Source organism: Fukomys damarensis, unplaced genomic scaffold (genome assembly GCF_012274545.1).
Source record: "Fukomys damarensis isolate Sample0158 unplaced genomic scaffold, DMR_v1.0_HiC HiC_scaffold_27, whole genome shotgun sequence".
Lineage (NCBI taxonomy): Eukaryota > Metazoa > Chordata > Mammalia > Rodentia > Bathyergidae > Fukomys > Fukomys damarensis.
Genome location: NW_022900939.1, coordinates 14,946,658 through 14,961,450, shown reverse-complemented (window position 1 = coordinate 14,961,450; position 14,793 = coordinate 14,946,658). Strand labels below are relative to the sequence as shown.

The 14,793-nt window shown below is 38.5% G+C and overlaps 1 protein-coding gene across 12 annotated transcripts in view; it reads left to right on the top strand.

Moving 5' to 3' along the window:
• Cd44 (CD44 molecule (Indian blood group)) overlaps positions 1-14,793 on the top strand; it is an 85,536-nt gene that overhangs the window by 43,818 nt on the left and 26,925 nt on the right. For 5 of the 12 annotated variants that reach the window (XM_010612587.3, XM_010612589.3, XM_010612588.3 and 2 more), the window contains exons 4-5: positions 884-955; positions 3,902-4,117. In XM_010612587.3, the coding sequence (XP_010610889.1) occupies positions 884-955; positions 3,902-4,117 (288 nt within the window). Of the gene's footprint in view, positions 1-883; positions 956-3,901; positions 4,118-8,172; positions 8,281-10,351; positions 10,481-11,695; positions 11,822-12,968; positions 12,979-14,237; positions 14,352-14,793 lie in introns of all 12 variants that reach the window. The other 7 variants (XM_010612584.3, XM_010612586.3, XM_010612590.3 and 4 more) reach the window with 5 other exon arrangements.

Sequence of the window (14,793 nt, the reverse complement as noted above, 5' to 3'; positions counted from 1 at the left end):
TATATATATATATATATATATAGAGAGAGAGAGAGAGAGAGAGAGAGAGAGAGAGAGAGAGGATACCCTTTGGCTTCTTTTTCCTTTCTTTTCCATTTACCTCTACTCCCCAATCTTTTCTTCAGGAATTTTGGCTGTACCTTGCACTGTATGATCACCTACAGATGTTTCTGGTAGCCTTCTGAGCAGCACTGTTTGGAACTCTTAGAAACTAGATTGGGAAAGTCCCACCCATGTGGGACACATGTGGGACATGTGGCACAGTTTCTAGTAGCTAAAACTTGGAAACAGCCTAATTGCCCATCAATTGGAGACTGGATAAAGAAGTTTTTTTTGTTTTTTGTTTTTTTTTAAATAAAATGGAGTACTAGTCAGCCATAAAGAATGAGAAACTAGAGACATTTATAGCTAAGTGGATGCACATTGAGGGCTTACTCTTAAGTGAAATTAATAGGACACATGTGTAAATACTGAATAGTTTCTCTGGTGTGATAAGCTAAAATGTATATAAGAATTAAAATGTATAGTTGATATTGTTTAATAGGAAAAACATCTAAAGGTATAAGGGAAATGGGAGGGGTAGAGGAAATCTAAGAAAGGAAAAGAAAAACTAAGAGAAAAGGAAAAAAATGGAAACATATGTTATTTTTTTTTAGTTTTCATGCTATTTATACTGATAATGTCTACCATGGCTTCCCATCATTTCTGTTGGTTTCTGGAATAAAAAAATGATTTTTCATGATAATTCATGCATTTCTTTGTTTAAAATATGTTTTTACAATGAATGATCCATTACTTTTACAGTCAAAAATTTAAGTTATAGAAATGCAGATAGACTTAACATATATTTTTAGAATTTTCATTTTTTTCCCTTGCCCCATAGCTCCCCTCGATGAAGAAGATTGTACATCAGTTACAGACCTGCCCAATTCCTTTGAAGGACAAGTTACTATAAGTAAGTATCTCTCCTCATCTTGATCAAGTTTTTCCATTCTTGGGTAAAGCATTATGTGTGTTCTCTATAGTTTATGTTTGAATAAAATGTTAGTCATTTCCCTAAGGTTGACTGATTCGGTGTTCCTTCTCCTTTTTCTATGTGGCTTGAAACTGCCCTCTGCTTTACTTTGATGCTTTGTTCCTAAAACTTAATCATTTGCAAACCATATTTTGGGCCTAGCTGTGTACTACCTAGCACTATAACTTACTTGCTATATTTTCTCTTAACTGATCTATTCTCTTCTACTTAAAATGCATTTATTTTGAAAAAGAAACTGCAAACAGGAAACCAGCATTACTTTTCCTAGCTAGAAGTTCACCTTAAAACCAATTTAAATGTAAGGGCCAGGGGCAGGGGTATTCTGGCTCCAAATGGAAATTTTTCTGTTTGCTATCACTGAACATTGAAAGATATTCATGAAGAGTATAAACTATCTGATGTGGAATTCAACATCATTTTACCACACCTCCCTCAAGTCATCTTGGTTATCTGCAGAAGTATGAGATGGTAGTTTAGAAAACAGAAAATGTCAACTCAGTCAGTCTATTAATCCTGACCATGTTTGCCTCTAATCATCATTTTGTTGGGCAGTAGCATAGTATTGATTTCTGCATAGTCTGATGTTTCCACCCCCAAAACCATACCCCAGCAAAGTGGATGGGTGTGGAGGTAGCAGCAGTAAGGACAGAATCTTTCCAGACCACATGAATCCAACCTCCCACTGTTACAGAAGGAATCGTCCTTGCTCTGTGTGTTGCAGTAGAAACAGGAAGCTTCCCTTTCTCTTGGCTACCATGTGAAATGTGATATACCAGTTGGGATTGTTTTGAAATCTTATTTCCTCACCACTTGTGTGATTATGAGTCATGATCACACTGACTTACTTTTAGAGGCCTGACACTTTTTCTGAGCTTCAGTTTTTGCGTATGAAAAATGGCACAGCGTATAAGGGTTGTTCTGAAACTTAAGAAACAGTATGTCTAACACCTGCCTGGTCCATAGTAGAAGTTCCGTTCGTGCCAAGTTTCCTTGGTTCCTGTAGATCTCTTTGAAAAGTCAGATTTAAGTATGGTCAATGCTGTGATTTGAATATGTCACCTAAAAACCTGTATGTCATATGTTCATGTATTTGAATGGGGGCTTTGGGGCAGTAATTAAGATTAGATGGGGTCAAGAGGGTAGAGCCTCCATGATGCATTAGTAGCTTTATTAGAAGAGAGAGACATGAGCTAGCACACATGTGACTTAACACATCATGTGCTCTCTCTTATTATGATATAGCAAGAAGATCCTCCCAGGTGCCAGAACTCTGCACTTAGACTTTCTAGCCCAGCTCCCAGAGCTGTGAGCCAAGTAAGCTTCTATTCTTCATAGATTACCTGGTCTCGGGTATTTTGTTACAGCAACAGGAAATGGATTAAGATAGTCAGTAATGTTTCTGTTTTAAAAGACAAAAGATTTATACAATCTGAAGAGAAGCCAGAGTATAATGTTTCTGCTGTAGATCTCCATCTGCAGAGATTGTCAAGGTGTTGCTACCTTGGATTTTTTTATTTGTGCTATACTAATAGTTCCACTTGAGCAAACTTGGTAGATAGACAAAAAGAATCTCTAGTTTTGCCAATGCAATTCAGCAGAAAGCATTTCACCTGTATGCACATGTGTAGTGAATGACCCCAATTTGAAGGCAGCAAACACTTTCAGAGAAGAACAATGAATACATTCATTTATACTTTTTCTCTTCTGGTCCATACTAGTCATTTGTCTGTTTAAGCCAAAGATTTTGATGGTTATACATATCTATGTTTGCTAATTTTAAGGCGCTGGCATACTTAGGCTCTGATTTCCCAGCCTGTAGGGGTTTGCTTAGCCAAAATTTGTTCCTTAGAAAGAAAATCTGTTTCTTCACAGATTTGGAGATATATTTTCTTTATGGAGCCTATTAGTCTGCTATTTGATACCCTTTAAAGAAACAGATAGAATTAATAACAACAAATTTTACATATATTTCAGAAAGTAGAGTCAGGAACCAGATGGGACAGTTATTATTTATTGAGCATCTATTTATTTTGAATACAGTGCTGAATACTTTACTTACCATACATCACATAAGGCCCATAACAACTTCATCCAGAAAGTAATATTATCCTTGCTTTATAAATGAGCAACTGAAGCTCACTCGGTTACCTGGACTAGAGCTACATGGAACTGGTATTCAAATGTGGGGGTTCCCCAATACCTCCTCTTTTGACTTATCTTTTCTAGGATTTGCAGGGTATCTTAAGCTACTTTCTCATTGCTGAAACATAAAACCCAACACCCACAAGTTAATGGAGGAAAAATTTATCTCAGTTCACAGTGTGTAGAGGTTTCAGTCTTTAGTTGGCTTGCTCCACAGCAGGGGTCATAGCAGAGGTGAAACAGTTCATGGTGTAGCAGGAGGCAACAAGCAGAAATAGCAAAGTCCCCTTTTCTTCTGTATCCCATCCAAGGTATGAGCCTTTTGGGTGGTGCCACTCTATTACCAAGATGGGTCTTCCTCTTACCCACACACAGAAATATGATAAACCAATTAGTGGACTAATCCAGTATCACACACCCATAACCCCAGTGTGACATCCTTAATTCACATTCAGATCCTAGATCCAGCCACCTCCAGAAAGCCCTTCCTATATGCACAGATGGCTTGGAGGGATATCTAGATACAAGCCATAACATGAGTAGAGGAAGGTCCTCTTTCTTCTTAAATCAGCCACTATATCTCACCACTAGATAAGTAGGTATTCTTCTTAGTAAAAAGAATATAGCTTCAATGTCACTATTTTGTATGCCAACCCACAGACTTCCCTATACTCAAAAACTATCAGCTGGGAAGTTCTGAAGATGTCTTTTCTTTCCCCCAAGGTATTGTCAACCGTGATGGCACCCGCTACAGCAAGACAGGAGAATACAGAACAAACCCAGAAGACATCAACCCCATCAACCCTTTGGACGAGGATGTGAGCAGTGGGTCCTCCAGTGAAAGGAGCACTTTGGGAGGTTACACCATCTTCCACACCCACCTTCCAACCGCACACCCGACCTCTGATCTGCCGAACACTGGAACCTACGGGAGTACCAGTAAGGAGTCTGAATCAGTGTACTTTCTGATAGCAATTCTGTGGCAAAAATCTGTGATTCTCCTGCATCATAAGCACTCAAGAATTGATTTTCTCTTCTCTCTAGACATCTAGACATAAGTGACCTCTTTTGGGGAGGCCGGTTATTATGCTTTTCAGTGCTTTGTGTATATTGACTGGTATGACCTACAATCTTTGTCTCCATCTACAACTCTGTTTTCTCACACTGGGGTAAGATATGCCATATTGGAAGGTCTTTATTTTGTTTTCTATTTGTTTTTTAAAGAACCCATCTCCCTTTATTTTCTTGTCCCTGGGGATAAGGTAACACCCCAAACTTGATATGGGAACAATTTTACTTTTATTTATGTCTTTCTTCCACCATGGGTAATACTGTTTTCAAAAAGTTAGGATCATAGGGTACAAATACCTTCCTATAGGCTCCTTTTTATACTTAACTTTGTATTTTTATGCTTTAATATGGTTTACACTCAAGTTATTGATTGCATATAACTTAGTCATATTCATTAATGATAATTCACTAAACAATTCCTTTGCTTTGGGTCCAAGCGAAATGTATTGGAGGAGTTTTCTGACCAGATCTATTAGCTTCCGAGTTCTCTGCTCCAGTCTGCTGGTGTGTGGGAACTGCACGAATGGAGCCATGTGAATGCTGCACTAGGTGGCTTTGGGTTCATGCATCCGGGCTACAGTTCCATCCAAAATGGAAAGTGCTTACATCTCTCTCTCATCTCCTTCACTTACCTCTCTGCGTTTCCTATGGTTTATTTTAAAACAGGTTTCTGGATGGGCTGTGCTTTCTGTGGAGGATTATTCAAACCCAAATATGGCATCTCTATCTTGAGTGGATTGCTTAGCATGGTGTGGATTTTCTCTTTTCCTGGCTTTGGCTCCTAAGGGGTGCAACTCTGGCCTCCAGACAGTGAGGCACAAATTGACTGGTTTGTGAATACTTGAGGTGGGGCCCCTTCTCTTCCTTGTCACCCAGAAGCCAGGGAAACCTCCTTAGGTCTCTGACTGAATCTTAGGTGACTTGCCTAATAGTGTTTTAAATTTGTTAGCAGCTTTCAAGGGGATTAACTTGAGTAGGCTTGAGGTTCTGGTCATTCCAGAAAATTTCCTGAAGCACTTCAAAAAGCAGATCTGCTTCAAATGCACATGTGTTCCGGGCTGTGGCTCTCTGGAGATGGCAACAGCTCAGAAGGGGCTTCTGCCAGCCAGGCAGGCAGTGCTGCTGGCTGTTCCCTGCTTTGTGGGTTGTTTCAGTACTGGATACTGGACCCAGTATCCAATTAAACTTGTACTGAGCTTAATTCCCAGCCCCCCCTTTTTTTTTAAATTTTGAAATAAGGTCACATTAAGTCACTAAGTTGCCCAGGCTGGGCTCAAACTCACAATCCTCCTGCCTCAGCCTCTCTTGAGTGCTGTGATCACAGGTGTCAGCCACCATACCTGGTTTGCCTGCCTTTTTAACCTAACCATATTGAAGATGCTTGTCATTATGGTACACAGTTTTGTCAGATGTTGGAAAACACAGTAATTAATGATCTGTGTAGGACGCAGAACAGGTATAACCTGTTCCCATTTCCCACAAAGAAGAAAATCCTACCAAAATATGTCTTAATGTAGGAATTAGATGAAGTTATCATTCATGCTGCAGATAGCCTGTATGAAAGCAGTGAGTGTCTCAAAAAGACAAAGAAAGAAATTTTGAAGAGAAGCCATTTGAGTGAGGGGTTTTTATTCATTTAGCCAATATTTATAGTCTTCCTGTTTCAAACATTGCTCTAGTAGTTACCAAGGCTCAGAGGGATGGGCATGGCTTCACAGATAAAGACATCCTAGTTCAGAAAACAAAGAAAAGGAGTGTGTGAGACTGGACTATAATATAGCTTAGGATTTAAGTTGAGAAAAGCGTTTTACTTTCCTCCTACAGAAAACACTTGCCTGAGTCCCTTTTAACGGTTATAGTTAATGAAGAAATAGACTTCATTTGTCCAGGGTGAGTCATGGTTACTTCAAGAGTACCTGAAGTGCTTTAGGATTGAGTAAGGCCAATGGCAGCTTCAAGAGGATTAATTCATGCAAAAAATGAGTATCAAAACAAAACAAAAAATGAAACAAAATTGAGGTGGAAACTTGAACGTAGCATAACACAAACTAGAAAAAAAGTAGCATAGAATCATAAGGAGATTCCCAAAGCCTTATCTTTGTTGGACTGAGAACTGGGACGTAATGAGCGGGAATGGTTACAAATCCTCCCTAATGCATTCAGGGGTGTAGAGGTCAAGAGGAGGGCTGGCTGAGCACAGAGAAGAAGCTGGTTTTTCGCTTGACTGAATCACTCCTTCTGAAAGTGTCCTTAGTGGGTGGCCATAGGGAAATCTGGTAAGAGCAACTCTCTGCTTAGGTTTGGACATCCTGCAGGCTGTTGATTGTAAATATTATTTTTGGAAGAGCTTTCCTGGAGGCATGTCATCAGGCTTTTCCTATTTCTCAAACTCTCTGGGAAAAAAAAAAATCTAAACTAATTCAGGAAGCAGACTCTTGCCTTGGAAAGCTCTATTTCCTTGTCTTCTGGGTGTCAAACTAATAATTTTTGGGGGGGATCTGGCATGAACTAGTTGGGTGGAACAAATTGGAAACTGATGGCTAAGCCACAACTGTTTTTTCATCCTCCCCTCTCATGCAGGAGGACAGAGATGATGCCTATTTCTATCTTGCTCCAAAATGCTTATGTCTTGTTGTACTTTTCCCCCTGGTGTACCCTACAGTGAGTGTGTTGGAAACTCTGCATCTTTAACAGTTTCCGAAATGAGAATGTGGTGTCTGTGGACAGTCCAGGGGGTGCTCAGGCTTACTGAGGGCATCATGAGGGAAACTGGCTTCTATCTCCTTCTGAACTCTCTTTCTGAACTAATGCATTCTTTTAGAACCACTTAGTGCTTGTTGTTGACACTTGTTATGTATAATTTTTAACTTGGCTTCATGGATTTTCAGGAGATTCTATTAGGTAGTCAAGAATCACCTGAAATAATGTGCAAGATTTTGAGAGTGTTCATCTGTAGGGTCCTTTCTTTAAGAAGAAAGGCCAACATACATCAGATTTTTCAAAAAGGGGTGCAATTTTAATTTTTTTTAACTTTCCACCTGGGTCAAATATTTATCCTGATGATATTTTGCCAGTTTGCTTCTGTAGGGAAGCATTCTGGCCTTAACTCCAACATGAGAATCGGAGAGATTTTTAAATTACAAAATGTTACCATTGACCTTTCTCTAATTTTTTTTTCCTGGTACTAGGGATCCAAACTCCCTTGTGAGGCAGGCGTGGCCACTACTGAGCTAAATCCCCAGTCCCAATCTTTCTCTAATTTGACTAGAGTTCAACATTTCTTTAACTTTGGCAGTTTTGTTTCATTTCTGGAAGTACATACTGAATTTGAATGAAAGGTGACAAAATGATAGTTGGATACTGAGGAAGCTTTTTAAAATTTTAACATTTTGAACACACACCCTTTGCCAAGTTCTTGCTCAAGTAGAAAGATGAGTTGAGTTTGATGGGAATGGGTGGAACTTTAAAATACCAGTTGTTACTACAAACTACCTGGGCATAATGCTAGAGAGACCCAAAAAATGCAGGCAGCCCTTCCCAAGGGCACTCCAAAGATAAATGAATGAGAACAATGTTATGTTATACCGCACCAAAGACCTTCAGTTCCTGGCTGAGTCACCCAATCAAGAAAACAGCAAATCTCTTTCTACCACAATATTAAGTTGCTGCTTGATTTTGCTCTGATCAGGTTTTCTGGGGGTTCAACTTGAAGACTGAGAAGCATTGGATTGATACCCACACAAATCTGCATGGGTGTTGTTGTCCTAAGATACCTGGAGATATTAGGAGGCTGGAAAGATAAAACCAGACCTTGATTTCTCTTTTCCAATCTTTATTATACATGCAGATGTTATACATAGACTGGAAAGAAAGTAAATGTTAAGAGGAAACCTCACTAAATGCTATTTTCATAATTGATCCAGTTACCTCAAACAGCCATGCAGCAGCTCAGCAGCAAAGTAATTGGATATGGTCCTGGTTTGGTAATTCACAGCCTCAGACTCAGGCTCTCACGACAACAGCGACGACAGGTAAACTGTTATGTCTTTGCTTATCAGGTGTCCTGAATGCCAAGTCTTTTAGTGTTAAAAGGATACCCTTTATCACACCAAAAGTTCCCAGTGATGCCCTTTGAGCAACTAATAAAAGCATGGGTTAGTGCCATTTTATCACAGATGCCTATGGATCTGAGAATATGACTGGATGCTCCTAATTGACCCCATTACTTTTCTTTTTTCATCAATAGTTGCATAGAATTAGTATTATTTTCCTTCAGAGCCACGCTTTGACCAGAAGATTAATTCACAAAATGTCCTCTATTTCTAGCCTGTTAACAGAAGCCTATTAGCAGACACACATGCACCTGTTTTCTGCTAACTTAATTATATGCTCAGTAACAAAAGGGGGAAATGCTAATTTACAGATGGAAGGCTTAGACCCTGGAGTTGTTTGGACACTTAAAGCCATAAGAGGCTATAAAAGGATGGCCTATTTCTGTACATCAGCATCTAGCTCAGTGACAAGCTCCCGGGTGTTTGACTGTTGTCTCTAAATTTCTGCAAAGTACTTTGATCTGGGAGCTTGGAAAGTGGGAGGAGGATGAGTCAATGTATAACATTAAAAGATTCCAAGTATATCTTCATTTATTAACTTTTGGCGGAGAATATGGCCATATTTCAAAATGACTCCTCAGTCTTCCTGCAGAGGGGCATTAATAAATATGGAAAATGGTCTTTTAATTTGTCGGTCTTGTAAGACATGAAATATCCTTCATTTCTGCAAATATCAGGTGAAGAAAGATGTTATAATGTTGCCATATCATAGTGATTAAGATCATGATAGGTGAGAGAGAGGGGAGATTTTTACAATAAAGGAAATGCTATTTTTTTAAGTATTTACAATGCTTATCTTCATAGAACAAATAATGTGAGAGAAAAGATCTTACTGGTCATGTTTCTTCTTGCCTTTCTTTTTGCCTTTCTTGATAACTATAAGAAGAAAAAAAAAGAAACTTCACCTTACTTTTGTATGTGGGGATTTAATGATGGTTGATGGCTTCAGCCTCTCTGTCTGAACTTGTTCTCAGTTTTTAAAAAAATCTAATATTACCTAATATTCTTCTAGTGCATACTGTGGTGGCAAAAAAAAAAAAAAATGGCAGTCTTTTGAAGTCAAGACTCTCACCTCTGGTCTTATCAGTGGGATCATCCTGTCACTTCACCTCTGCCTATCTGTCTGGGTTTTTCGGGCAAGTTTGCTTGCAGGATTGGGAGTCTTTATGGGGAAAAGTGGAAAGGCATCTTCAACAGACTTTGTGCGTCATTCCATCCTGTGTTTGGGATTTCTGGGGTCATATGTCTGTGATTGCTGGCAAAAATATCATACGCTGAATTCTTGGAGAATGATATTGGTTGGCCAAGATAAACTGTATAGAAGATCAAGGGGCTAGGATTCTAAATAGCTGGATTTAAGAATCATAAATGCTCAGTTATGGAGTGGATCTTAAGTGGTCTAGTTCAATCAACACTTCGAATAAGGTAATCTCTTACACAACTTTCCTGCCAAATAATCTCATTGATGCTGGGAAACATAATACTTCATAAAGAAGTTCATCATTGTGCAGTTCAGATTCCTGCGTTTTAAAATCTAATATTTGAAAGAGCACCCATCTACCTGAAAATATTCATAATGGCTCTTTATTTGGCCTCTGGGAGATGAGAAAAAAATTCATTCCTTTTTTACATTATAGACTTACAAATTTTAAAGGCACTTCACACTGTCCTTCAGATCTCTCTGTCACCGATTAGCTTTCCAATTTTGGACAAATTAGAAGCTCTGTTCAGCACAATTTTTCTCAGCTTTTAAAATGAGGAGCATGATCCGCATGATGTTGTTGGTCCTTCCATCGCTGATATTTTTATGAACTCAAGTTTGGGCCTCTAAAATAAATGGAACTTCTTTGCCTTTTCTCTTTCTTTCCACCATCTATGTTGAATATAGATGATTCTCTTAAGAGGGAATAAAGTGAAAGCATATGCAATGCTGTTTCTTAGGAACTGTTAATTAACCTTTCAACAATCGATTCAATCATGGTTACAACAGCTTTGATGAGCACTAGTGGTGCAACTCTGGAAACAGCAACCAAGAGGCAAGAAACCCGGGACTGGTTTTCATGGTTGTTTCAACCATCAAAGTCCGAGAGTCATCTTCCCACAACAACAAAAATGGCTGGTAATGAGTTATGGATGTCTTACATGTTTTTTAATAGTCTTTAATAATTCTTATTAACCTAAGGAATGCTGTTAGAGTCTAAAGTCCATCTCAATTTCACAAATGTTTGTGATGATTTAAGTAGGACTATGGGCTCTCAGAACTATATATTTAATATTTTAGTACTAATATGCAGTTTTCATCTTGCTACTCCATGGCACGAAGTTAGCTCAGGAGGAGGCTACTACAGTAACTGAAAAAGGAGTAGGTTTTCCTTGATAATGAAACAAAACTTCAAGGCTGAAAGAATGCTTATGCATATTCCAAAATTACCAAAATTGTAAAAGCTTCTAACTTTCTGATGAGAAAATAAAATAGTATAGCTAGAGTTAATGAAATACAGAAAACCTCCATCAGTTGAATTATTCTTGGACACGAATAGTATGAAAGACAAAGGGTCATCCTGTGAGACAGTATGAATCTCAATCAAAAGGTAGAAAATTCCTTTTTGGTAAAGAGGTATTTTCTTCAATGACCATTGAGAAGAGGTATTTTCTATGCATCCAAAAGAATGAGAAGTTGTTATGATATGAACTGTAGTCCACTTCCATTAACCCTTTTGGTTGACTAATAAATGCCAGGAATAATTTATCTAATTGAATAGCTTTTGGTTTTGCTTTCTCTATATGAAAGTATTGTGGGGAATTGCAGTGTCGCTTCCTTTGGATTTGCAGCTGCAGTGATCTGATGCAAGGTTTCAACAATGAATTAACAAATTGTGAATGGAACTGCAGGATTTCAAGAGTAGCTGACATAGGGTTACACTTTGAGATTTTTCTGAAAGTGTCTTGACTAAGCAAATAGGCACACGTGAAACTTTTCTATTCTATTCTTGACAGCTTTCACAGAATATATTTAATGAGTTAATAAGAAACGCGTCTGAAAGCAAAAGGGAATTTCCATTGCCTTTGTTTTGTTTGTATGGCAGGGCTATGTTCATTATTTATTCTTTTAGCCTCCTTAAAGAGAATGTTCGATCATAAAGAACACAGCCAATGTTCTGAGGTCTGTGTATTAGCTTCAGGGACAAGGACAAAAGGAATTGGAGTAGACAAGTCAAGTTTTTCACTTTCTTCTTAAAATCTTGGGAGCTGTTATACTTTCTCTACCTATCTTCCTTTGACAAATGGGTTGCTTGGCATCCAGCTCAGCTACTAATGCAAGTCACTATAACAGGTACGGATTCAAATACCATGTCAACAGGCTGGGCGCCCAGTGAAGAAAATGAAGAGGACATAGACAAACATCTCAGTTTTTCTGGATCAGGCATTGATGATGATGAAGATTTTATCTCCAGTACCAGTAAGAATAATCAATTACAGTCGAACCTTGTGTGCAGGGCTTACTTATTAATCTCAATGGTGCCTAATACTTTCTTAATGTGAAAAATGAGTGGACCTACAATTACACCTCAGTTATGTCTTGCTGAGATTGTGGAGGAAGAAATAAATTGTTTGCAACTAAAGCCAAACCATATCTGGAGGAGAAGTGGGGAAAATATCTCACAGAATTTTGAATGCTTTGTGGTATCTCTGTTTTGTTTGTCAATGAAGTCTGCTACTGTAGGTCCTCTTTAAATTGCCAAGCTTTCCAGAGGATGGTATATTAAAACAGTATAACAGATATTCATTATGTACCTGCTATGCTAGGTACTCAGTACACAAAGATTAAAAAAGCCAGAGCTTTTGCCTTAAGGGAAAAGAGCATAAGATCTATTAGAGCGGTAAACTTGGAGAATACGACTAGGAAGACATTAATTAAAAGTTGTAGATGATCCTAAATTTCTAGGGCTAAGAAAGTTCTTGAAAATCTCAGAAGATGTGAGGTTGACTTCAAGAATTGTCTTAGTTAGTTAAAGCCTAATTAAAGTAAAAGGGACAAACCCAGGGTTTTATCAAACATTCTGGGTACCCATAGAGCAGAAAAAGGTGGAAAGAAATGGCGAATGTCAATCCAGAGTTAACAAGACAGTGCTGATTGTGGAAAGCAAATAGTGAAAACACTACATGATATCATACAAACCTGGAATAACAGAAAGCTGGAATTTGAACTGAAAATATTCTTTGAAAAATTTGAAAAACATAAGAGTTAGTCTAATACTTTAATAAATGATTGTTCTTCCTATACGTACTTATAATCTCAGATTTTGCTAGACAAAGATGAGAACTCTGAAACTGACTCTATCACAGCTCTTCTTTTCCTTAGAGAAAAGACTCAGGGAGCTATGTGAGCTCTGTCTTGGGTGAGATAAGCTGAATCTGTCTCATTGAAAACTTAGAATTTAATCCCCAAATGAATATCAGCCAGGATAGAAGAAATCAAAAAATTTAATTTAGTCCTTAAAGACATCTGAGTATATGGTTTGACTATACTCAAGATGAACTTAACTTTGTATATGAAAACTTGTAAGTGATGTATTCCTTAGGCTGAACACCTCTGTGGAGCTCAGTCTATATTGTGTTTAATCACTGGTGCTGGACTATGCTGCCTCCTGAGTTCAGGATGTGGCCCACCCTTGCAGGAGGGCCCATTAGTGAAGACAAGTCCTTGAGAAACTAAACTCCCTTGGGTGGCAACCCCAAAAGATCAACCTGGAAATAAGCCACATGGCCAGGCTCCAGGGAAAAATTCCTCACATTATTTTTTTTGTCTCTAGGGTATATTTTCCACTTTTTCATGCTTATTGAGAATGTGGTTGGGGCCAGGGATTTAGCTCAGTGGTGTCACGCCTGCCTTGCAAGCACAAGGTTCTGAGTTTGAGCCCTGGTATCAAAAAAGAGAGGGGGGTGGGGGGAGAGAATGTGGTTAATGATCCCAATTTTGATTTTCTTAACTTGTGAAATAGTTTTGCATTATCTGGGTATAAAATCAAAGTTTGAAAGAAGATTGATTTGTCATGATCCTTCTGTTAGTTGTATCTCCTATTCTAGACCTAATACTTTGGGTGACAATATCGGGGTATTGGTGGATGTATACTTCCTTTGTTTTCGGCATTCCATACTGATGGTGGTTGGTACCTCTGGCCTTTTTCTATTGAATGATGCATCTTGTTTTTCTTTCATTGGTTGTGAATGGCTTGCTGTTGATATATTTTGTATTTGATGAGAGTACCATAGGTGTTTGATAAATATTCAGAAATATATCTCAAGCCATATCTCAATTCTAGGAAGACATTTTTCTCAGACCCATCTAGAAGAAAGCTCTGGGTGCTCAGGGTATTTCTATCATCTCTAGCAAAATTACTAACAAATAGTGATTGTTGTGGTATAGCTTTCCATTATTAACCTCTTTGGGCTAAGGATCTACAGGCAGCACTCTGGCTAGTCGTCTAAATTTCTTGAGCTTTCACTTGCTGAGGACCACTGTAGTTTGCATGGATGGACAAAACTCTGGCGTCTTTCATTGTCCTTGGTGGAGGGTTGGTATTTTCAATGCTGTTATTCCTGCCACCCCAGCTTCTTCGATTGCTTTTCCCAGAAGATCTCATGTTCTGAACCCCAAGGTGTTCTGTGACAGAATGTGAAGGACACTGAGATGCTTAACCACGTGGCTGAGCCAAGCTGAAGGTGCTCTCTGCTTTTCCTCCATTTCTACACAGCCATCTATACACCCTCGTATAGATGAGTCATATAGACTACAGAAGGAGAAATGTGCAAAACAAGTGGAGAAGGCTCAAGAAATAACATTTCCCTAATTGCCTCAATCGTCATTATCACAGTTTCAACAGCTCCACGAGTTTCTGACCACACAAAACAGTTCCAGGATTGGATCCAGTGGAAGCCAAGCCATTCAAGCACCGAAGCACTACTTCAGACAACCACAAGGATGACTGGTAATGGCTTATGCACATTTAATTAAAGAATATTTTTTCCTTCAAAGCCCACAGTGCTACAATGGCCAATCATGAAGACACAGTGGGAAATTTATTTAATATCTCATCACAGATTCTTAGTGAACTCTTCATGAAGACATTTAGTCTCACCTAGGAATCATTTATCAATCATGCCACCTGGGTACAAGCTATTCTATGCTGCTTTGCTCTAAAAATGAATGCATCAGAAAGGTTTATGATGCTGTCTCTGACAGAGTGTCTATGATGGAATAATAAGTAAACATGGAGAAATGCCATGCCTGTTCATTCTCTTTTGGGACATTCTAGTAAAATCACTCATTTGTTTATAGTAGATGCTCAGAGATAGTGTTTAAGCATAGTATATATAGTTTCATGGAAGAAAGAAATCATTACAAGTTGCTTGATAAAAGTCACAGTGTAT